At 36.7% G+C, this 22,902-nt stretch overlaps 1 protein-coding gene and 1 long non-coding RNA gene across 5 annotated transcripts; both read left to right on the top strand.

Moving 5' to 3' along the window:
- Positions 1-4,877: 4,877 nt before the first annotated feature.
- LOC141619651 (uncharacterized) lies at positions 4,878-15,104 on the top strand. 3 transcript variants are annotated; one of them, XR_012531774.1, is made up of 13 exons: positions 4,878-5,050; positions 5,339-5,412; positions 6,353-6,424; positions 6,549-6,656; positions 6,807-6,895; positions 7,809-7,904; positions 8,165-8,352; positions 9,843-9,910; positions 11,124-11,293; positions 11,648-11,805; positions 12,085-12,150; positions 14,109-14,251; positions 14,811-15,104. It is a non-coding gene; the product is annotated as an uncharacterized LOC141619651 (long non-coding RNA). The 3 variants fall into 3 exon arrangements; XR_012531773.1 differs by having other exon boundaries at positions 6,341-6,424; positions 11,124-11,805; XR_012531772.1 differs by having other exon boundaries at positions 11,124-11,805.
- Positions 15,105-15,804: 700 nt separating this feature from the next.
- On the top strand, positions 15,805-22,264 carry LOC141619652 (nuclear transcription factor Y subunit C-3-like). Of its 2 annotated transcripts, XR_012531775.1 has the most exons (4): positions 15,809-15,959; positions 19,505-20,290; positions 21,826-22,127; positions 22,171-22,264. XR_012531775.1 is itself a non-coding variant. In XM_074436669.1 (3 exons), exon 2 carries the CDS (start codon positions 19,506-19,508, stop codon positions 20,268-20,270), a length of 765 nt encoding a protein of 254 aa, XP_074292770.1. In that variant the 5' UTR covers positions 15,805-15,959; position 19,505; the 3' UTR covers positions 20,271-20,290; positions 21,826-22,264. The 2 variants fall into 2 exon arrangements, 1 of the variants encoding a protein (XP_074292770.1); XM_074436669.1 differs by having other exon boundaries at positions 15,805-15,959; positions 21,826-22,264.
- The last annotated feature ends 638 nt before the right edge of the window (positions 22,265-22,902 follow it).

Genomic DNA, 22,902 nt, shown 5'->3' on the forward strand with positions numbered 1-22,902 from the left:
CATTGCTTTGTTTTCTGGACTGCTTAAACTGCTTAATTGGAATTGCTGGCACTTTGAGGTAGGGGAATACACTTGACTTCTTATCGTTGTTGTTTAATTGTGTTGACTTGATTCGTGGTTGTTGATTTACGATATGATTCATATAATGGAAGGTGATTGACTGAATTGATCGTATTGAGTATGATATCACAACATTGAGTAACCGGCATGATTTTATGATTTATCAGTTCAGTGATTTATATATATATATATATATATATATATATATATATATATATATATATAGAGCAAAGTTCTTGTAAGTCCTTCATATCTTTTGAGTCCATAAGTCCCTCCCATATCCCTTAGATCATGCTTGATGGATGCTTGAGATTGAAAGTAAGAAACACACTTAACACTAATTAATTCACTTCTCTCTCTAGTTTTAATAATACATTTACTAATTTATTATCATACACAATTAACACCACCATTTATCTTATACTTCAAAATTTATGAAAATTTTGTTAACACTTTTCGAGTTTCAGTTTTTTTTCGTTTTTTTTTTTAAACAAGTTTTCGACATTTTAGGATTTTACGAGTATAATTCTAACAGCAAAAAGTGTAATTTTAATCTACGAAGCGGTTTTGACGGATATTATTTTGAAATTTGTAATTTTAAGGAATGTTTACGAGAATTTTGCGTCTTACGAGTTTAACTTCAGTCTTTTTTGACTGATTTTGACGAATAATATTTTTAATTTTTGTAATTTTATCACAACTTATTGTAATTTTAGAATTTTACGAGTGTTATTTTAATGACAAAAAGTGTTATTTTAGTCAAGGAAAGTGTAATTTCAGTCCAATGAGAGTGTTATTTTAGTCCAGAAAAGTATTTTTTTAGTCCAGGCAAATGTAATTTCAGTCCAATGAGAGTGTTATTTTAGTCGGAAAAGTGTAATTTTAGTCCGAGAAAAGTATAATTTGGTCCAATCGAGAATGTAATTTTAGTCCATTGAGAGTGTAACATTAGTCCAATGAGAATATGAGAATATGACCAAGTCCATGGAGAGTGTAACATTAGTCCAATAGTAGTAAGTGTAATTCTAGCAGAAAAAGTGTAATTTTAGCCGAAAAAAATGTTATTCTAGCAGAAAAAAGTGTAATTTTAGCGGAGAAAAGTGTAATTTTAGTGGAAAAAAGTGTAATTTTAACAACAAAAAGTGCAATTTTAGCAGAAAAAGTGTTATTCTAGCAGGAAAAAAAAATTAACAGAAAAAAGTGTAATTTTAATGAAGAAAAGTGTAATTTTAACAGAAAAAAGTGTAATTCTAACAACAAAAAGTGTAATTTTAGCCGAAAAAAGTGTTATTCTAACAAAAAAAAAGTATAATTTTAACAGAAAAAAGTGTAATTTTAATGAAGAAAAGTGTAATTTTAACAGAAAAAAGTGTAATTCTAACAACAAAAAGTGTAATTTTAGCCGAAAAAAGTGTTATTCTAGTAAAAAAAAGTATAATTTTAACAGAAAAAAGTGTAATTTTAATGAAGAAAAGTGTAATTTTAACAGAAAAAAGTGTAATTCTAATAGAAAAAAGTGTAATTCTAACAACAAAAAGTGTAATTTTAGCAAAAAAAAAAAAAAAGTGTTATTCTAGCATAAAAAAGTATAATTTTAACATAAAAAAATGTAATTTTAATGGAGAAAAGTGTAATTTTAACACAACCATCGCCTAAAAAATATATCTAAAAAAGAAAAAAGAAATAAAAAGTCACAAAAAAACAGGAAAAAAATAAATATTAAAAAATATCTCTAAAACAAATCACAAAAACAAAACAAATAAACACATAACAAAAGTCATGTGTATTTGAAGAAAAAAAAAACAAAAGAAAGATGAAAAAAAAAAGACGGCTAGACAAATAAATAAAACAAAACAAATAAAACAAAACAAGACAAATAAACATAAAGAAGACCATGCAATTTTGAGAGACGCACATGTGGGAGGTGGAAGGGAGGGAAAAAAAAACAAATAAACAAAACAAAAGCCACTGTATTTGAAGAAAACAAAAAAAGAGAAGAAAGAGGAAAAAAAATGAAAAAGAAAACATTGTAAAGAGTCTTATATATGTGTGATGACTGCGTAAGGGGATATACAAAGGCAGGTAGGCGAGTGTGTGGTTGAGTATGTAGCATTATCTAATATATATTGTTGTAGATCTGGAAAAAGGATAAATGGAGGGAGGTGGAAGGTCATGGTGGGGGTATGAAGGACGGTGGGAAAGGAGACAGCTGCTGTGTGGTGGTGGTGTCGCGGTGGTGGAGGCTGCGGGCGGTGGTGGTGTTGTCGCGGTGGTGGGGGCTGCGGGTGGTGATTTTGTTGTTGCGGTGGTGGGGCCTGCTGCTGTAGGCGGTGGATCTGGTGTTGAGGAGGTGGTGGTGGTGTCAGATGGTGGTGGTGTCGGGTGAGGAGGTGGGTTGGTGAGGAAAAGAGGGGGAATTTTTTTTTGAATTTTTAGGTTTTGAATTTATTGGGTTTTTGATTTTATTGGGTTTTTTGATAGAGAAGGTGAATGAATTGTGTGAGATGAGAGATAAATGGGTGTGATGATAAATTATATATAGTGAAATTAGTGATAATTAGGGTGGATTAGTTAAGGTAGTGAGAGAGAGTGTTTTTTTGGCTAATTAATCACCTTTTTGTGTTTTGATCTCCACCACCCATCTTTCTCATCCAATGGCTTGGATGAGGACTCATGGACTCAATTGTAAGACATGGACTTACTTGATCTTTACACTATATATATATATATATATATATATATATATATATATATATATATATATATATATATATATATATATATATATATTGTGTTGCATTAATTTATGTTGAGCATCTCATATGCATTGGAGTTGGAGGTTGGTGTAGGAGTGACGATGTTGAGATACGATGTGAGTTGTGATAAGGCCCGGGCGGGTTCTCGCAGACTTGCCCTGGTGTCCTCCTCAGTGCGAGCCGGGCAGATCGGCTACGGTCGATATATATAGTCTCTGGGGATCGGTATGGTGGGTTGTCAGGGTATGAGATATGAGATATGAGTTGAGATGGAGATGGAGGTGACGGAGGAGCATGCATATCATATTTTATTGTTTCATTGTTTTCCCTACTCGGCCTTCGCTGGTGACCACTGTGTATTCGTGTACGCCTGTGATGATCCAATTATTGGGAGCGATTGACGGGTATTTTAGACCGATGGGAGCTGGCGGGAAGAGAGCTTGGATGACCGACTTAGTGCCTAGCCCACCTTAGTCTTATTAGTAGTTTTATCAGACTTTATCTTTTGGTCGTATTTTGGAGACTTTGTTTTAATTCCAGTTGTAATATCACTATAAACATTTTAATAAAGTACTGTGTTTCCTTCCTTTGTTATCTACTGCCTCGGGTTTCCGAGATGGTAACACCATCATTTATCTGAGGAGTCCTAGTTCAGGCCCTTAAATAAATGGGGGTGTTACATAACCGCAGAAATAGATCTGTCCTCTTCAAATGATTGGTTTTCTGCAAATAGGAAATGCTTGCAGATAGTGGCAAGAGTACTCAGGTCTTCCCCTTGACGAATTTCCTTCCAAAAGCTTCGTCTAGCACGGGAAGTTCTTTCTGGTTTGGGATCATCTGGTATGAACTCGAACCTGTGAGACCTGATCATAAACAAAACTAAGAAAGACGATGTAAGAACGGTGTCAAATAAATATCAGGGGCGGACCCAGGATTTAATGTATGGGATAGCAAAAAAAAAAAAAAAATACTCTATGTATGCATGTAAAGGGATTCGAACAAGGGCAATTGGTGGAAAACCAAGGCCTTTACCATTAAACCTGAAGATGTTTATTATACATTTAATGGAATAATATCTACTTATCTACTGTTCAGCAATAATTGGGATAACAAAAACCCGTCTTGTAAACCATTTTTTTTTTTTGGGTAGCGGACGCCACCCCTTGCTACTAGGTGAGTCCGCCCCTAGGTGTCATAGAACAAGAGTTCCCTGAGACAAATAAAATTAAACAAAATATCACCGTCTCCCCGACAACGACACCAAAACTTGACAGATAAACCACGACGTATACCGTTTTATACAAATACAAGACATGACTACTCGACTTTAATTACTCTCTTTTAAGACGAAGTATTAAAATGGATAAAATATTTACTCCTATCTCTTACTTAAAAGTTAAAACATTTTAAGACAAATATTTTGCTTTTTCTATGCATTTTGCTTTTATCGTATTTATATTTAACGGGTTTCAACATACACAAAATCTCATTTGTGACCGCACGTATCCGTCATTTTGGAGTGACGGATACCATTTTCCCTCACAAATGACCCAAATAGAGGAGAGAGGGAAGCACATGGGGATGCCCCCACCTAGAGTTGGCATAAAGGGCCGCGGGCCGGCACGGCCAGGCCCGACCCACGGCGAGAAAATCGAGGAGGGACGGGCACGACACGACTGGGCTTGAGACGGGCTCCGACGCGATTTTCTTCAGAAATCCGTGCCTAGGCACGGCACGGCTCAGGCACGGTGGAGCCCGGCACGCACCAGGCACGACGGGCTTGGCACGACCCGGCACGAAGAATGGCCCGTTGATCATTATTTATTAAACAAAAAGTACATTAATGTTTAATAAAATATATATTTAAACCATTAATTATCATTTATTAAACAAAAAGTACATTAATATTTAATAAAATATATATTTAAACCATTAATCATCATTTTCATAACCTTTAAAAAGCCTAAAGATGAGTTACTGTTCCCAGAACAGTAACTTTTCCAAATCTTTCCCATTTTGCCCCTAAATGTTATTCTTATGGTTGTTGTCGTTGCTTTTCCCCTTCTCCCTCGCTCTCTTTCTTTCTCTCATGTGATATTCTTTCTGCTGTGATTCTTCCTTCATTTGTCCCCTTTATGGCTTTCTCAGATTACCCCTCCCTCAAATCCGTCACCAAATTATCTGTTCTCAGCCATGCATCTCTCTATCTTGCTGCGTCTTCATCCTCTTTTATGGTGAGTTCCCTTCAACTTTTCCCTCTTTTCTTTGCTTTTCGTGGATTAGTAGTCGTTGGCTGGTCCGTTGTTAGGCATCTTACCTTTTCATTTCATTTTTTATTTTTTAAATCGAAGTATTTGATTTAGGTTTGATCTTAATTGTTGATTTTGGTAAATACTCTGATAATTTCAGTATGTGATTTACATTTCGGGTGGTTATTAATTCTATTATTACTATTAAGCTATGATCATTATTTTAATTTCTGGGTTATGTACCCGGCTGAATCCTGTGTTTGCATGTTGTAGTCGCCTGGTTCTAACGCTGCTAAAGAACGATGGGACGTGCGCAGCTTGTTATTTGGATTCATAGTCTCACTTTTGTATGTTTCTGTTTATCCTCCCTTTTAATTTTGGGTTTAAATTGATTGCATGTAGCTTATTACTTGGATTCATGGGCTCGCTTTGCTACCTATCTGTTTATAGGTGTTTTTTTTATCCAATTATACAGACAATAGGTGCTGTTATTGAGGTACCGTCCTTGCTTTGTCTGAGTATTGAGAGCGAAAAAGACTACCTTACTGGTTTACTTGATGCTGGAAAATTGTACTTCAGCGTTAGTAAAGTTGTAAGTAGTCATTAACGAAAGTACAAATACCCTCGAGAAACATCACTTACCCATTGCTTGGATGGAGGAATTTGGAGGGAGAGGGAGAAGGAAAGGAACAAATTAATTCCCTTGATTGTTAGCAACTTGAGGTGGTGGAATTTGGAGATGGAGGGAAAGGAGGAATGTTTTTTCCCTCCTACAACTCTACAAGTCAAAGTATAATTCTTCCACATAGGAACGATCTGGAAGGAAAATAGCATCCATCCATACTCCTTCCCCTTCCTTTCCCTCCTTAATGTGTATTAAAGCAAAGGGTTAGCGGTTTGGTTTCACCTGCATCATTAATGAGATTGATTCCGTGTGTATAGTTCCTATCCATGGGCTAATGGTATTGGACATCGCTAATTTCTACTACTCCTGCTTTTTTTCTTTACCTGAAGATTAAGCGTGATATCTCTACCATGAAATTAGTACGACATCCAAATATCATCTGTTTGTACGAGGTTAGGAGTAAATATATTTTCTACTGACATTTTGATAGTCTACCGGTGGTCGTCCTGCCTATTTTGATGTAAAATTTGTTAATTAAATAGGTAGCCAATTACTGTTTCTTTTTTGCTTACAGTATTGCATAATGCGTTCTTATATATTGATAAATACATATTTTCTTCTTGTCTTTCTGTGATCAATTTATATTTTAGTGGTACTTGTAGGTGATGGCTAGCAAGGCAAAGATTTACATTGTTTTGGAGTTTGTCATGGGTGGAGAACTTTTTGATAAAATCGTAAGCCAAAAAAGACAAATTACAAGTATATTAGATATTTGCTATCCATCAGATTGTTACGCAACTTCATTCTCTGTGTCCACTTATATTTCTTTATGTTCATCATGAAAAAAACGTTCCTTAGGCAAGTAAGGGATGATTAAAGGAGGATGAAGCAAGAAAGTACTTCCAGCAACTAATAAATGCTATTGATTATTGTCATAGCAGAGGCGTGTTCCACAGAGACTTAAAGGTGATATATTTCTTTTGATGTTCTTTCTATATTTTATTTTAAATATGAGCGTGGACAGAGCTCTTCTGCGCTTGTAACGATCTTTTCACTTGCACAAAGTAACTGGCAACTATTCTGATTTAGTATTGCCCTTGATGCTCTTGTAAACAGCCTGAGAACATGCCGCTTGATGCTAAGGGTTTTCTTAAAGTTTCAGACTTTGAATTGAGCGCCTTAGCCAGTTAGCACATCAAGTCCGTGTAAGTAATCCTGTCTATTTTACTGATCAATCTTCCATGTCAAAAAAATGCTTTCTGCTTCGACTGTTAATGCTGTTTCTACCGGTTTAGGCTGGTAGAGCTTCTCTCTCTTTTTTTTTGGGTTCATGTGAGCGCAGTATAATGCTGGTGAGAATCGAACCTCCACTTCATGGTTGGGGTAACAGAGCTCTTACCGCTTAAGCTAACTCTTGTTCTGCTAGGGCTTCTCCGAAGAGGACTTTAATGACTCTTTAGATGGGTTTTTCAGGAAGATGGATTACTACACACTACTTTAATACTCCCTCCAATTTCCTATTATCTTACCTCTTTCCTTTTTCACACAAGTTTGATTATCTTCCCTCTTTCCCTTTTTAGTAAGTTTCATTCATTTTTTATTAATTTCTCTCTCCTAAAAAATCAACAACTCCCATTACTTTATCTATTCTTTATTCGTTATTCATTCTTTATTATTTTCTCTCCCCTATAAATTTCACAACTTACAATACTTTATTCCTTCTTTCTTCCCCTTTCTTAATTTTTGTGTCCAAAAGAAAGGGGAAGATAAAAGAAAATTGGAGGGAGTAATTTTTAATATATTTGGAAACTTCTCTTTTTAGTATGTTATGTGTGGTCGTGATGGTTTCAGTTCTCGGTATTTCATTAAGTTCCATTCCCATCCACGTTTGTGCTCTTAATCCTTGTGCAAAATACACCTATAAATTTATTAAGTGGACAGAGGTAGTATTTACAATCAATGTTGCATTTAGATATGTGCATTTGTCTTGTTGTAGACTGTAGACATCGGCACATCGCCTCATTCAAGTCTGGGTTCTCTTTATTTAAGGTCCAGGATAATAAAGAGATGTTAGCCTACTGGTTATCAAATACGTCATCTTTGTTGTTGTTTTTTCAGAAAACACTAAAAGCCACTGGAACAGCTGGGAAGACTGGGATTCCTCCACAGTGTCGGCTGACGACGTCTACTTCTCTATTCCAAAGGATGACATCGGTATGAGCTGATAATTTTTCAGTGATTACTAATGACTTTGATGATAAATTTTGCAGCGAGTCTTGTTTGTGACGGTTTCACATGTAAAACCAACCTAAATACTTATGTATTCCGCATTCAGTTGTATGTTGATGGGTGGTCTCATATGTAAGACGGTCTCATACAAAGTACAATTTTTTATGTTTGTTTTAGAGAGTTGATGTTTATGGTGATTTTTCCTTTTCAAGTTACTTACACCGTACTTCTATCTGGGTTTGTAGTTGAGATCATCATCCCAAAACCCGGGTTTATCATTTCTTGCTAGCCAGATGATGTTGACCAAGTAGATTCCAAATATCCCGTATTGATGTTCAAGCAGCAGCTTAGTGCTTTCCTTGAGAAGATATATTACATGATTAGAGACAATCTTAAGAAAGAGATATCTCCATTATTGGGGTTATGTATCCACGTAAATTTCCGGAGTATGCTAAAAACTCCTGTATCGATGACTTCACCAGCTAAGTTAGTTGTCGTGGGCTCACTCAAATCACTTTTATGATAACTCTTATGTGGTTACACTGCACATTAGGGAATTTAGTATTTTAATAATGTGCAGGCACCTCGAAGTTCACAAGCTAACTCGATGCGAGGACAAACTTAAGTATTTTAATAATGTATATATGACATAAAGCACTTATTTTAGCGGCCAATGTGGATTAGAAGCATGGTGTGATGCCTATCACTCTTGATGTTTAGCGACCAATGTACGTTAGAAGCATGGTATGATGCCAATCAATCTTGATGGTGTGAGGCTGCTCATCAATTCAAAATATTATTGGCTGATCGTGATTACTTTTTCTTAGGGCTTTCTATTTAGTTGCAATCCGTAGTTAATTGCAAAGTTCTGTATCATTTAACGATTTGAAAGCGTAAATTGTTGCTGGATAGCTTTGTTTAATGTTGGGGTATTCTCTCGTGTACCCCTGAACTTTTTCGTTTTCTATGGTGTACCCCTCGTTTTTCAAAAAAAACTTTGACCGACAATAATTATCTGTTACGAGTTCAGAAAATGGTAATTTTTTTTTGCAAACCAATTATCTCGTCAAGACCTTCAATTTGAAAAAAAAATTCACCGCTTTTTGAACACGTAGTCGGTAGTTATGGTTGGTCAAACATTTTTTAATGAATAAACTTTGACCGACCATAATTCCCGACTAAAAGTTGAAACATCGGTGAATTTTTTTTTAAACGGAAGACCTTTTAAAGACGATCAATTTGAAAAAAAAGTTTATCGTATTCTGAATTTATAGCCAAGAGTTATTGACGGTCAAAGTTTTTTTGCATGAAAAGAGGGGTATATCATAGAAAATGAAAAAGTTGAGGGGTACACGAGAGAATATCCCTTTAATGTTTAACCCAAATGAGGCAGTGGTGTAATGTTACTGGAATACAATTACATCAATATTCAGAACCAGTAGTTGCTAGAGTAGGCTAGATGCGTCAAAGTTAGCTTATTTTAGTTTGGGTAGGCATGATTACTCTATTTATCTCATGTAGCTCATTCTTCTTATTATGTTATCTTTCCTTGTTGGTGGTTCTTGGTATTTGCATTTTACTGAACTCAGGACCAATTGGCTGTTCTACAGCATAAAATACTGCTGGGTTTAGATTGTAAGTTAGGCTAAAAGTGCGTGCTTTAACTTTCTAATATGAAATGCCAGGCTGTTGCTTCAAGGATCGCTGAAGAAATGGGTATTAAACGTGGTGAGAAGGTTGGCTATGTGATTAGATTTGAAAACGTGACACCACCGATGCGACTTTTTTGGCTCATTTATATATGCATTGTTCAGTCTGCTTCAGTCATGAGTAGTACATCATTCAGTCTCGAGACCTGAATTATGCATCATCTGCTTCTCATGAAATTTGAAGTGTTTCACCTTCCTCTTACTGTTGTACTAGGATAAAGTCTCTGACACATGGCGTGTTGCTCAGAGAAAGATGGACGATCCTCCACTATCCAAGTACATGTACTACGTAGAACTGGTTTGTGTAGAATTATATCCGTAATGTTTTTCTATCAAAGGTTTTTAAAATTTGGTTTTATGTGTTTGGATTTGTTAGCATCAGTGTTTTATCTTCTTTCTCATTTCTACTAGGTAGCCATTGGAGTATTAAAAGCTTCTAATGGAAATAATTTCGTTCATTAATTTCTCGGAAATGTTTGGCTAAAAAAAGATGAAAACAAACCAAAAAAAGTTTAAGAATGCCAAATATATTACTCCCTTCTAGGGATGGCAATTATGACTCAAACCGAACCGAACCCGAATCGAACCGAAGGAAAAAATTCGATCCAAACCCACTCTTTAAAAACCCATTCCCGATCCACTATTTAAAAACCCATATCCATATCCACTATTGGAAAACCCGAACCAAATCCAAACCCGATCCATTCATACCCGAACTCGATCCAAGTGGATATTATTGAAAATTTAGGTTTTATTAACCTTGAAATTTAAATTTTCTTATATAAGATTAAATTTTTATGTAGTCAAATCAAGTTTCGTATTGGGTTTTGGATTATGTAGTGGATCGGGTATGGATTTGGAGCGGGTATGGGTTTGAAAAAAGTATAATGGATCGGGTATGGATTTTAAAATTTTGGATATGGATCGGGTATGGATATGGATCTGTGATCCAATAAGTAAGTGGATTGGGTTTGGATCTTGCAAAACCCGATCCAACCCGACCCATTGCCATCCCTACTCCCTTCTACCCATTCCAAACTACACCTTTGACTTTTCGCGGACTACGATACGACACTTTGACCCCGTTTTCTTCATTATTTTATTACTATGAATTTTGTGTCGAAATTATAATTTTTCGATGCCTCTTCTTATAATAAATGTCTATATGTGAATTTTATATTTAAATTTTTAAAGTTTGACTAAGTATAATTGAGGTCAATATTTAATAAGTTTGACTTTGAAAAGTTGTTGAGTCCTTTGGAATGGGTATGAGAGAGTATTAAGATTGAAAAATGTGAATTTGTTTTGAACTTTGTAAAGACCTCCACATGTTCTGATGACTTTGTACTGTGGTTATAATGTTACATTGTCTTTAGCATTTTTTCATAATTATTAATCGGTAATTTCCCTCTTGACCTCAAGTTGCCTTTAATTTTGGTTTGTTTCTGAAACTGGTGAATTGATTGCATTTCTTACAATTTTGTATGATGGTTAGGGAAGGTGAATAAATGTATGGCAAGGCTGCAAGAATTGCAGTACACAGCAACATCAACATCAACAGCAACTGGAGGAAGCAAAGTAGCAAATGGAGCAAAACTTAGTCCAAGGATTACAATTAGCTTACTTTAAAACAAGCCTTAGATGCAAGCAAGAATCTATCATGACGTACATATTATTGACCCCATTTGTATAAACTTTGTTATCTTTCTAAAGGACCGTTGCTGACCTGAAGTTTGGATTTGATATTTCGATGGTATCTATCAAACATAGGTTGGATCTGCCAATGATATTAGGTCTCAACTGTGCTTTCATAAAGAATTCACAGAGGCCAATTTTGTATACCTAATATGGTCACATGGGTTAGCCCAGTGGCGGATTATTGCTGTGTTGGGAGCGGCCGAGATTATGCTAATGGCCTGTACTAATTATATTTATTGAACTAATTTCTAATTACATTTTTTTTAAAACTAATGGCATTTTTTTCTCTGTAATTGCATTTTTGGCTGTTGGATTTTCAAGACGGTAGTGAGGGACTCACTATAACCTGGGTTACTTATTGCCTCATAGCCTAGCGTGGTTGAGCAGTGTTTCTAGAGACGGTGGTGGCTTTGACGGAATTAACATAAACTATGGGCCAGGGAGCTCAGGAGACATAATCGTATTTCGGAGATTTCAAGGTCTGCTCTATCTTTGTTTCTTTTTTTGTAATTGTTCCGTTCGAGTTAAGAAATTTACAGGAATGATGGAGAGGAAAGGCTAAAATACTGTCACATTTACTCAGTCTGAATTCTATTAAGACATTAGTACTTGCAAATCACAGTTGTGGGGAAATTACGACTATCGAGCTGCCTTTTTTTGTTGAACTATATATACTTACATATTGCTTAAAGAGTGAAATAAACCCTCAAATGAACAATATAAAACTAAACGCTGAAATTGGAAATACTTGTCTGCAGTCGATTTTGCCGAAGGGGCATGCTGCTGCTACGGATTCAAGTTGACAGGTGGTCTTTGTAACCGAGGTATTATCTTCACTTACCAATGTCATTTTATTCATTAAACACAACCACTCGCTCATGGATCACACCTTCGATCCGTTTCACCATACCCCGTTCCAGGTCTGCCATTGTGAGTTCAGTCACATTTGGGCAGTCTTAAGTCTATTCTGATATTTGACATAGGAATGTATGATACCGATAATTTCCCAACAAATTCGAGCTCTCGAGTCTCGACCCTTATTTTTCTCTTCAGAAATAGAGTAAGGGGCGCTCTTTGCGGACAAAAAAAAAAGCGAAATGGACTAATGCTTTCAAAGAGAATGAAATCAATCATCTTCTATGTAGTTTATCGCCTCTATCCTAATTCAAAGTTAATACGAAGATGAAGTTGGAGAGGGAATGAACATGTTTGTATGATTTCTCCAAAGACTAAGTTTATTTGGAAAGTGAGAAGCGATTGATCAGGTTTTGAGTTTGTTTAAGGTTTAGAACTGAAAAATTGACCGCAGCCCAACTAAGTTGGAACAAACCCTTAATAATAATGACCAGAATCACCCCAACTGACTCATACCGCCAATTAATTGACGCATAGGGCGTTGAACGAATTTACTGGTTGCGTGAAAAAAAAAAAATTAAATCTTAGGATGGAGAGGTTTTGGTGCCATGTGGTTCTACGTTGCTTGTATATGGATTAAATTATATGGCAGAAACTAAAAGAAAATCATGTGATCATAATTTTCATCTCTCTTTTATGTTAATGTATTTGAGTAAAGACTAAAGATATTCATGTGAGATAAGCTTGAGAGTTGAGAGTATGTTTTCCTAACTGTTTCACATATAGTTCTTATGTGGTGTAAATAACATAAATGACTGTTCTGCTTTAACTGGCGACTTAGCAAAACATGTAATGGAAATATGCCCTCTATTTCATCTTTGTTTATCATATTTAATGCCCACAGGCCACAACTATTGTTTTCTATGTCATTTTTCTTTAATTGTGTACGAGATGGTGTTATGTTCGAGAACAGAGTCACGAGCCTTATACTTGTGTATTTATTACCAAGTATTTAGTAACATAATGTATAATTAGTTGATTGGTATCAAATATAAATCTATCTAGCTTTAAATGGTTATTTATGTGGCTTTTGAGGCTAGCTGTTTAGCACTTTAGCCACTGCCTGTCGGTGTCCACAGTACAACATTTTTTGTTAATATTAGAAAACTATGATTATATGGCAGCTGCCACTTACACAAAGCATTGGTTGTATAATGATATATGTGAATCATTGAAACTTTCTGCATGGCAACAAAGGAGACATTTGCTTACTAGTAGGAGTCGCTTTGTGACATCAAGGAGATTATTCACTGGTGATATAAGCACTGTGTATTTTCTAGTGGCTAAGCTGGAAATTGTTTTCTAATTTCAATGGGTCATATAAGTTGTTTGCTATTTAGAGTAGAAAATAGGGAACAACGGGTTAGAATTAGGCATGCGTCTCACCAACAAAGAGACGTGCCATACTCCATGATCTTCAGTCTCTGATCAGAGCATACACCAAAACACGTCACTAAAATACTACTCCCTCCATTCAACTTTTATTACCCTACTTTTCCATATATGTGAGGAGTATTATATTGAAGTGGGGTGATAAAAGTTGAATGGAGGGAGTAACAACTTATTTGGTCATCTTTGTTAAATTGGAGTTGCCAAATTGAGGTACCAATGTATTACAAAGCGTGTTTAACTAAGCTACTAGACAATCATACCCCTGAACATTTTGGGTGGAACTGTTTAGCGAAATAGGGGAATTGCGCTCGATACATGGAGCTCTTTTTTATTACTAATAGTAATGATTTCTACATCGTAATACTACTTGCGGTTGTCATTGCTTTTTTTCTAATTTAAAAATTGTTATGATTTCTTCATGGAGCTTTACCATCCGAGACGATTTATTCTCCATGTTGTATATCATGGTTTGTAGGGTGGTGATAATGAGTATATTGATGATGATAAAGACGATAATAATGGCGATGATGATGAAAAGTGTGATGATGATGGTGACGCAGGCGTCTGTTAGGAGAGGCCAAAGAGAGGATACGAATTTCCTGAACACTCTGATTGCAGGTAATATTTCTCATCATTCCTCTGAACACATACTGAAAACTTGGGCTAAATGACGGTAATTTAGTCTTAATTGTTCGTCATGCTTTCTTTAATGTGCTCATTAATGCTAAATGAGGCAGTAGTCCCATTTCTAATTCGGGAAAATATTGAATCGGTGGTTAGTTCATTTTCTTTTAAAATTGAGTGTTTCAAATAAAGTAATAAAAATGATGCCTAAGACTCGCTTTAAAAGGGTGTTGTGTGAAATAGTGAAATATAGTGAGGGAGTATATAAAATATATTGCTTGTTTGGGGTAGATTTGTTGGATTTCATTGATTATAGACATGATTTGGCCCTTGCGATTCATCTCAACACTCCCGAGTTTATTCATATTGTTGCTTTGGAATATGGTATCGTTTTGGATGGGGTATACACGTGTTACTATTATGTTTATTGTTGTTTTTTATTCATGTGTGATGGCGGTTTGATGCAAGAAATGGTATTACTCTCAGGCTCATACAGAATGGCGCTTATAAGGTTGCCGTGTAGTAGTAATTTTATTAGTGCATTATGTTGTAGGTATCAGCCACCATTTCCAGAGGGTCAAGAGAAACTATGTAATGCTTGCGACAATTACTCAACACTGCACTAGGCTGTACGAATTGGATCAGTACCCACTTCGAGTACCAAATTATCGGATTTTTATCTTGTCTTCTTCCGCAGTTGCTATTTCGGACTTTTTCCATCTGATATCTTATTGAATCTTTTTTCATTGTTTTTTGAGGGTCTGATAGTTATTCTTTTCGTGGACATTGTACCATCATAATGAAATTCCTCAAAAAACCTTACCAGTCTGCCCTACCTCATTTTTTTCCTATCTGTAATCATTTGTAATTTTCCGATAGCACTAACCTTCTTAACGAGTTACTTAGTATTCTGTAAGTTGTAAGATGGTTCAATGTCATAACAACTACAAGGCAAAAAGCAAATTAGTATATTATTGTTTGGTTCTAGCAATCGTGTTTGCTATTTAAACAAATATACTTTACGATGCTCACCTACTCTCAAATTAGATTACTATTCAACGAAATTAGGGCCTTTGATATATCCAAATTACTTTAGCTAACCGTTTCGCCAAATTAAAGATTTGTCCCGATAGAGGCAGATCTGCAACAACTAAAGTATTAAAAAAAAGATTAAAAATATATCAATTATATAACATTTTTTTAAATAAAAAAATATTAAAAACGTACGGCGGCGCCGCCACGGACAAGGCACGAAAAGCCCATGGGCCGGGCTGCACGGCCCGAAAGCACGAAAATGGCCGTGCTTGAGCGAGCCAGCCGTGGCGTAGGTTTGATCGATGGGCTGGCATGGCATGGCACGGCCCGAGGAGCCCAATATCTGTGCCTGGGCCGGGCCAATTTTGGGGGAAGGCACGACAGGCCGGCCCAGCACGGCCCATTGCCTACTCTACCCCCACCTTGTCCCCCCTATCCGTTTTGTGAGTGGCATTATCCGTCACTTGTTCCGACCCGTCTTCCGCAAGACTAACCGTTCAACATATACCTCTAGTTAGAATTGAACTCTATTCCCCTGCACCTCCTCCTCTATTGATCCAACATTAACATCAAGAAAAGATTATAAAATCATTTGCAAAAGCAACTGAGTAAAATTATAAAATCATTTGCAAAATCCCTCTTTCATAGATTTTGCAGACACTTGCAGGTACTTTCTTAATCTGATTAATTTTCTTAATTTAAATTAGTTGTTTCTTGTTAGCAGTTTCAAATCAAAACCCTATAAACAGTTAATTAATACACAAAAAAGGTTTTTTTTTTCAATTATTTTCGCAAATCATGAGATCAAAATTTCTGCAACTTGTTAAATTAATTCTCTTTTCTGGGTACTTTTTAGATTTTTGATTGGTTGTCAATTGAATTTTGATTATTTTTTTTCAATTGAATCTTTATAATTTTTTTTGTTGGTAATTTCTTGTATTTTACCCCTCTTATGTGTATCATTGATTTGCATGGATTTAATTTGGGTTGTATTTGTGTTTAATTTGCATTGCATTTGTTGAATTATGGTATTGTTAGTGAAATTATAGTTTGATTTGCATCATATGTTTTTTTTTTTTTTTTTAATTTGGAACTTATAGATGTAATTTAAATTCAGTTTAGTTGGATTTATTTTGATTATTCTGAGTTTATTGGGCTACTAAGTAATTAACTTTATGCAACAAATAGAATAAAATGGGTCCAGATGAGTTTTATTCTGAGTTTATTGGGCTACTAAGCAATTTAAATTCAGTTTAGTTGCATGACTTTCGAGTCGATTCTGGCTATTAGAAGTGTATTTAATCAACTTTTTTTGTTGTAGTTCTGTTGAATAAAAGATAAAACCAGTTTACTTGGAATTATGCTTGTTTTTTTATCGATTTAATTGGTCCTTCTTAAAATTGAAAATTGACATTTGTAGTGTTATATATGGCTGTTTTCCCTCCTGTTTTATTCGCCAAATACGATACAATCGACTATGAATGTAAAATGGTGAAGAGTTTGTCTGGGGCAACTGTAGCATCATACATAAGTATCCCATATAATACCTGCCTTGTTTACTTTCTTTTTCGCTGTCTTTTTGCATACGGCTCAGTTTGGCTAATGTTGCGTCTTCTGATGTCCCTGGCGTTTGTATGTCTGTATCACTCGACATTATGACCTTATAATAATGGTCGTCGTCATTCTTTCCCTTTTCCCCTTGATATTTAGTTGGGAGGCTGTCTTCTTGTCAAAATCACTTCAAGCTGAAAAAAAGGTGAAGTTGTGTAATAGTTTAGTTTATTGAATTAGTTGATACATTTGTTCACTGGTTGAGAAGAGGGGACTTTTCATATTGTGTCTCATTCTGCCTGAAAATGAATTAGTGATACATAGTATCTATTCATACCGGAGGTCCAATGCTTACAAAAGGAGTATGAAAGTTGTTGAAATATCAGAGAGATAATCTTCAGTACATATAAAGTTATAGTAGAGATTTGGTTATTAAATCAGGATGACGTAATTTGTTACTCCGTATTTGCTGTCAATATGTAATATTTGGCAGGGATACACGCTTAATATAGTATATGATATATAGATTTCAAACGAATGCCATTAACCCATTCTAGGATTCGTATGAACCAATTTGTGATTCGCTGGGGGTTTGAGCGAACACTAACCTAAGTTTAAACTATATAAGTTTTGATTATATGTGTTGGGACGAGTCAGTTATGTGTTGTCAATTTTCTAAGAATATTGAGATCTGAGATGCTACATAAAGGTATTCACATAGTGAAGTGGGTATTGGGTGCGGAATATGTGGTCAGCGTTAGGATGCGATTGAGTAATGATGTTTGCTGTATTGTTTCTACTTTTAATGCTACTTTTCAAAAAACGATCTACTATATCATTCCTTTTATACCTAGTAGCGGAAACAATAGATTTGTGCATAGGTAATTTAGGTATGTTACTCATTCCCTGTTTCCTTGGACTTAGGAGGTATGAAACTATAATATTAAGTCATTCATGTGTGCACACTCCCGTGGAAATGTATGCATTAAATCCCCCAATATTGCTGTAAAACAGATGTCAACAATTATGTGTTGTTGCCATTAGAGACACTTATAGCATCTGTTTCCGTTATTTATTGGTTTTAAGCTTAAATGCAACCTTTCTATTCACACATTGTTCCTCTGACTTGATGGTCTGCTAGATTAACATGCAGACCAAGTTTTTTTGTGTGGTTTGGTCCAATCAGTGTTTGCTATATCTTATTAGTTTGATCCAATTTCAACTAGCAATCTTCATATTGCACATAGTAAATTATCTTCTATGTCAAGGATGCGTTGCTTGGTTTAGCTAGCAAATGTATTGGTTGTGATTTTATTAGGTCGTGGAGACAAGCTTTATTGGATAATTCAAAGTGCAACATTGGATCGACTTTATTTTTTAATATTTGTTATTTGGAGTGTCGAGAGGAAAGGTACTTATTTAATGAGTTAGATTATAAGGGACCTATTGAGCCACTAGGGTAACGCTGTTGTATTCGAGTGAGATAAAATGAGGCGCTTTGGGTGAAATAGACTTTGTTTGCTTTTGCCATTTCAGCTTTCACTCTTTTCATTGCCTAAGCTAATAACATTAGTTGAAAGAAAAAAAGAATTGCACTAGATAGTATTATGATGGACACAAATTACAATATTCTGCTCGAATCTTCTGTCTATCTTCCCGCCTTAGTCACCTCCAACTCTTGATTATAGTTACGGATCACCATCAACAGAGTCGGCTGAATATTTGTCTCATCAGATCGGAAGCTTTCTGATTATGGTAAGGTAAACCTTGAATTAAATTGATTTTTAAGAGGACGCAACAAGTCGATTCATTGAGAGTTGTCCTAGAGAGATGATTTATATGTTTTTTTTTTAAAGTTGCTCAGACAACTAATCTTTATGCTATGTCCCTTTATTTCACGGGGTAATGCCCGTGCATGGAGAGGTAAAGCCGTTTGTTATTGGTTTCTTCCATTCACTATCCATTCTTTTTAGGGGAATCTACGTACTGTCTATCCTTCACTTTAGTGCAGAATCCGAAGTTTAGAGTTATGTCTATAGGATATCCACCTTGTCCAACTATTTAATTAAATAGGTGTTTGATTTGGTGTCTTTATGATCCTGCTTCCTTACTGGCTTGTTTTGGTAGATGTTCATTGTTACTTGTTTTAGCTGATTCAGAAGTATACCTCCGAGTTATTCTCATATCTGGCCTTGTGAAATTGGGTTTTCGAAATTTAGACCAACCCACTTCTCAAGACTGCTCTGGGTTTTGGGTGCTTATTGTCCATTGTTTGCCATAAAGCTTGTTCTGAGCTCTATCTCTTTCACATCGTTGGAGTGAGCTCTCACATCGCTTTGTTGAATTTACTCTCTTTACACTAGTAGTGTTGGTGCCTGTATTACCTGATTCTGGTGTTTAATTTCCGTTTGCTGTGGAACTCCGTGACTCCAATTCTTGATCTTGTTAATCATTAAAGAATTATCAGTTAACTATTCAGGCTTGTTTGTTCATTGTAATCTGTTACTTCTTTCTCTTTGGAATTCGTCTATTTGAATGATTTCCAGTTTGAAGGAATTGATTTCTGCTTGCTATCATTCTGATTTCCTTGGCGGAATGTTTCTTTGATAACAGAGGGTGTACATATGGTATTAATGCTGACTGTTTCTTTTTGAGCTGCAGAATGGATCAGCAAGGTCATGGTCAAGCCCCAGGCATGGGATCCGGTAGTGGTGCAGGTCAACTTCCTTATGGCGGTGCATACCAACCAAATCAAGTCACCGGGGCACCTGTGGTTACATCCGTGGGTAGCCCACAACCATCCGGAGCTCAGATCGCTCAGCACCAGCTGGCATACCAGCAGATTCACCACCAGCAGCAACAGCAACTTCAGCAACAACTTCAAGCATTCTGGCAGAACCAATACCAGGAAATCGAGAAAGTGACTGACTTCAAAAACCATAGCCTTCCTCTGGCAAGGATCAAGAAGATTATGAAAGCCGACGAGGACGTTCGGATGATCTCGGCTGAGGCCCCAGTCGTGTTCGCCCGGGCCTGCGAGATGTTCATTCTTGAGCTGACTTTACGTTCTTGGAATCACACGGAGGAGAACAAGCGGCGGACCCTACAGAAGAATGACATTGCCGCTGCAATTACTCGGACCGATATCTTTGACTTTTTGGTTGACATTGTGCCAAGGGAGGATCTGAAGGATGACGTACTTTCTACTCTCCCTAGGGGGCCTGGGATGCCCATGGGAGGCCCGGCTGATGGCCTTCCCTATTATTATATGCCTCCAACTCAGAATCCAGGTCAGCCTGGAGCACCAGGGATGATGATGGGTAATCCAAATGCATATGGTCCTCCTCAGTCTCAAGCTTATATGGCTCAGCCAATGTGGCCACAGGCACCGCCGCCGCAGCATCAACAGTCTTCTTCTGATGCTTAGCCTATTCTAATAATGTAAAGGTTAGTGACTAACTATTTTCTTTTATTATCATTTTTTTATCAAAATGACTGAACTTTAGGAGAAATCTACAGTTACTGACCCATAAAGGCTGTGAAAGTGTGAAACTTCCTTGAAATGTGATTTCGGTGACTTCTAAAATCTTTCTAAAGCGGGCGCGATTCAGTGTCGCAGCCCGAAGTGAATACCATGCCTATCTGGTCTAGAGAAATTGCTAAGTGTAGGCTAGCATTAGATATTGCCTTCGATTGGTAACTTGATTATGCTTAGGAGACCTTCTTAATATATGTTTGTGTTTGCGAACTTATTTTACCTTCAAACTTAATTGGCACTTGTGTTTATATATATGAAAAGGGAAAAAGATTTCTATAAAGAGACCTTATGTTAGCCCGCGTAAAACTGTATACCACGTGTTTTTCAACCCAAACCCATTCATTAAAACCAATCAAAAGATTTGGAATATAAATTGCCAGATTTTGGGAATAAATGCTCTCTGATTTGTCCTGTTTACTCTTTTTATCGCGTTCGTTACTACCCCCATCCCCTTACATAGTGCTCAACTGCCCATACTAGGTGTTGCTTTGATCATTATTCTCTCCGAGTATATGTGGAGACATAATGTTTCCATCCCCAATGGAGTCGAAGACTTGCTGTTTTTTCGGTTATAGATTATGTCATTATGATAGAATAAAGAAGAATGACTCATTAAACTAGTTGCATATCTTTTATTGAAAAACAACCTCTGTATAATATTGCATACAATCTGACCCCCTTGCTCGGTACATCGGATCATGATGCTCCTTATCCCTCATTTGTGGGAGGGAGCCTTGAGTCACAAGGGTAAATCTAGTGATGTAATGTAAACTTTGTCCTGTTAGATTCTTGGAACCAGTTATTTTTATGTTCTCTTTTGAAAAGTCGTCGGTCTTTTCACTATTAAAGACGAATAGGGACAATATAAATGGGACGAAGCCACGAAGGGAATGGTTTTGGTACATAGGTAGTAATTCTTTATGTGTGCGTCAAAAGTTTGCTACCCGAGTTCAACCAAGTATTACTCTTGTTTCACAAAAACAAATCATGGTATTAATTTCGGATCACTACACCACATCATAACCAAGTTATCAATGTTTTGAAGTCACCGACTCACCGGTGACCGCATTTTGAGGCTGTATTTGCCAAATTCACAACCACCATCGTGACAACCGATCTGAACCCTGGATTTAGTACCCTGATAGAAACTCCTTATTTGCCTAGAATTCACAATTGGATGGCATATCGCACAAATCGTTCAGATAATGCAGGAACGAGATAGAAATAATGATAGATTGAGCGAGAGGAAGGTAAGTTGAAGTGGTATTTGCTATGGATGTTTGATCTACACATCTTCAACCGCAGACCCGACCCCCTCCGTTCTCCTATCTAACTCGTCGTCTATTGCAATGAATCTTGCTTCATGCATGGCCCATCTCGATCATTGGCCAAGTAATATGCGAATCTAACTCGGTATTGTTTTTCCTTCAATGGCTGTTTGCAGATGTGAGCAAGGAGTAGAGATATAGAGTGGGTGACTGCAAGCTGGGGGATACTGATACAACAAGTATTTAATGTAACCAAAGTAGCTTTTATATTTGCACCATTTCTTGTTTAAGACCGTCTCAACTTAAAAAACAGCTCAAAGCAACCAATTAAAATAGGTGTGAAAATAAAAGGAGGTTGTGAGAGACTCAGAGGTGTTAAATTAAGACGGTCTTAAGCAAGACCAAGTGTTGTTATATTGGTTGATAGTAGTACCTTTTTTTCTTTGCCTCTTGTGCTTCTGTTTACTCTCTGTACCTGGTTTTCGTATGACTGTCAATAGCTCCGGTATTTAAGATTCGAGGTTTTCGTATGACTGTCAATAGCTCCGGTATTTAAGATTCGAGATTTAAGAATTTGTAGATCATTTATAATGCATCAAGAAACTTTTTTTTTAATAGGTAGTAGTCCATTTTATGAAAGGAGGAAAAGTCAATCCTACTTGGGCCGGGTTAGGGCCGGGCTCACCTGGTCAGACCCGGTCCAGGCCAGGGGAAGAACGGGCTTGACTGGGCCGGGCCGCTGGGATATGCTTGACTGGGCCAGGGCCTGGGGCGGGTCAAGGATGGGTAGGGCTGCGGGCCTTGCCATTTTTTTGTATTTTTGCTAAAATGGCGGGCCAAGGGCTGGACGTGCTGGAATTTTAGGACCTGGGCTAGGCCCGAGTCAAGGGCAGGACATGCTGGAATTTTAGGACCTGGGCTAGGCCCGAGCCAATGGCGGACCAAGTTGCATAAAATAGCGGCCAAGGCGGGTCGGGTCAGCCCGTGCTGATGGCTCGGATGAGGTGTATAAGCTCGTCTTTTAACACGAGAGATTCCTACGCTCTACTATGTGTGTACCACGTCAGCGTATTCCCATATGGCCATACCAGTGTGACTATAACATATTTCTTCCTCTTAACTACATACGAGTACTCGAGCAATCCGTAATTTTTTCTCGATCTTCCTATTTGATCTTTTGAAGTCAAAGTCTCAAAACCTTAACTAAAAATACATTACTTAATAATAATAAAATATGATGATAAAGAAAATAT

This window comes from Silene latifolia, chromosome X (assembly GCF_048544455.1).
Source record: "Silene latifolia isolate original U9 population chromosome X, ASM4854445v1, whole genome shotgun sequence".
NCBI lineage: Eukaryota > Viridiplantae > Streptophyta > Magnoliopsida > Caryophyllales > Caryophyllaceae > Silene > Silene latifolia.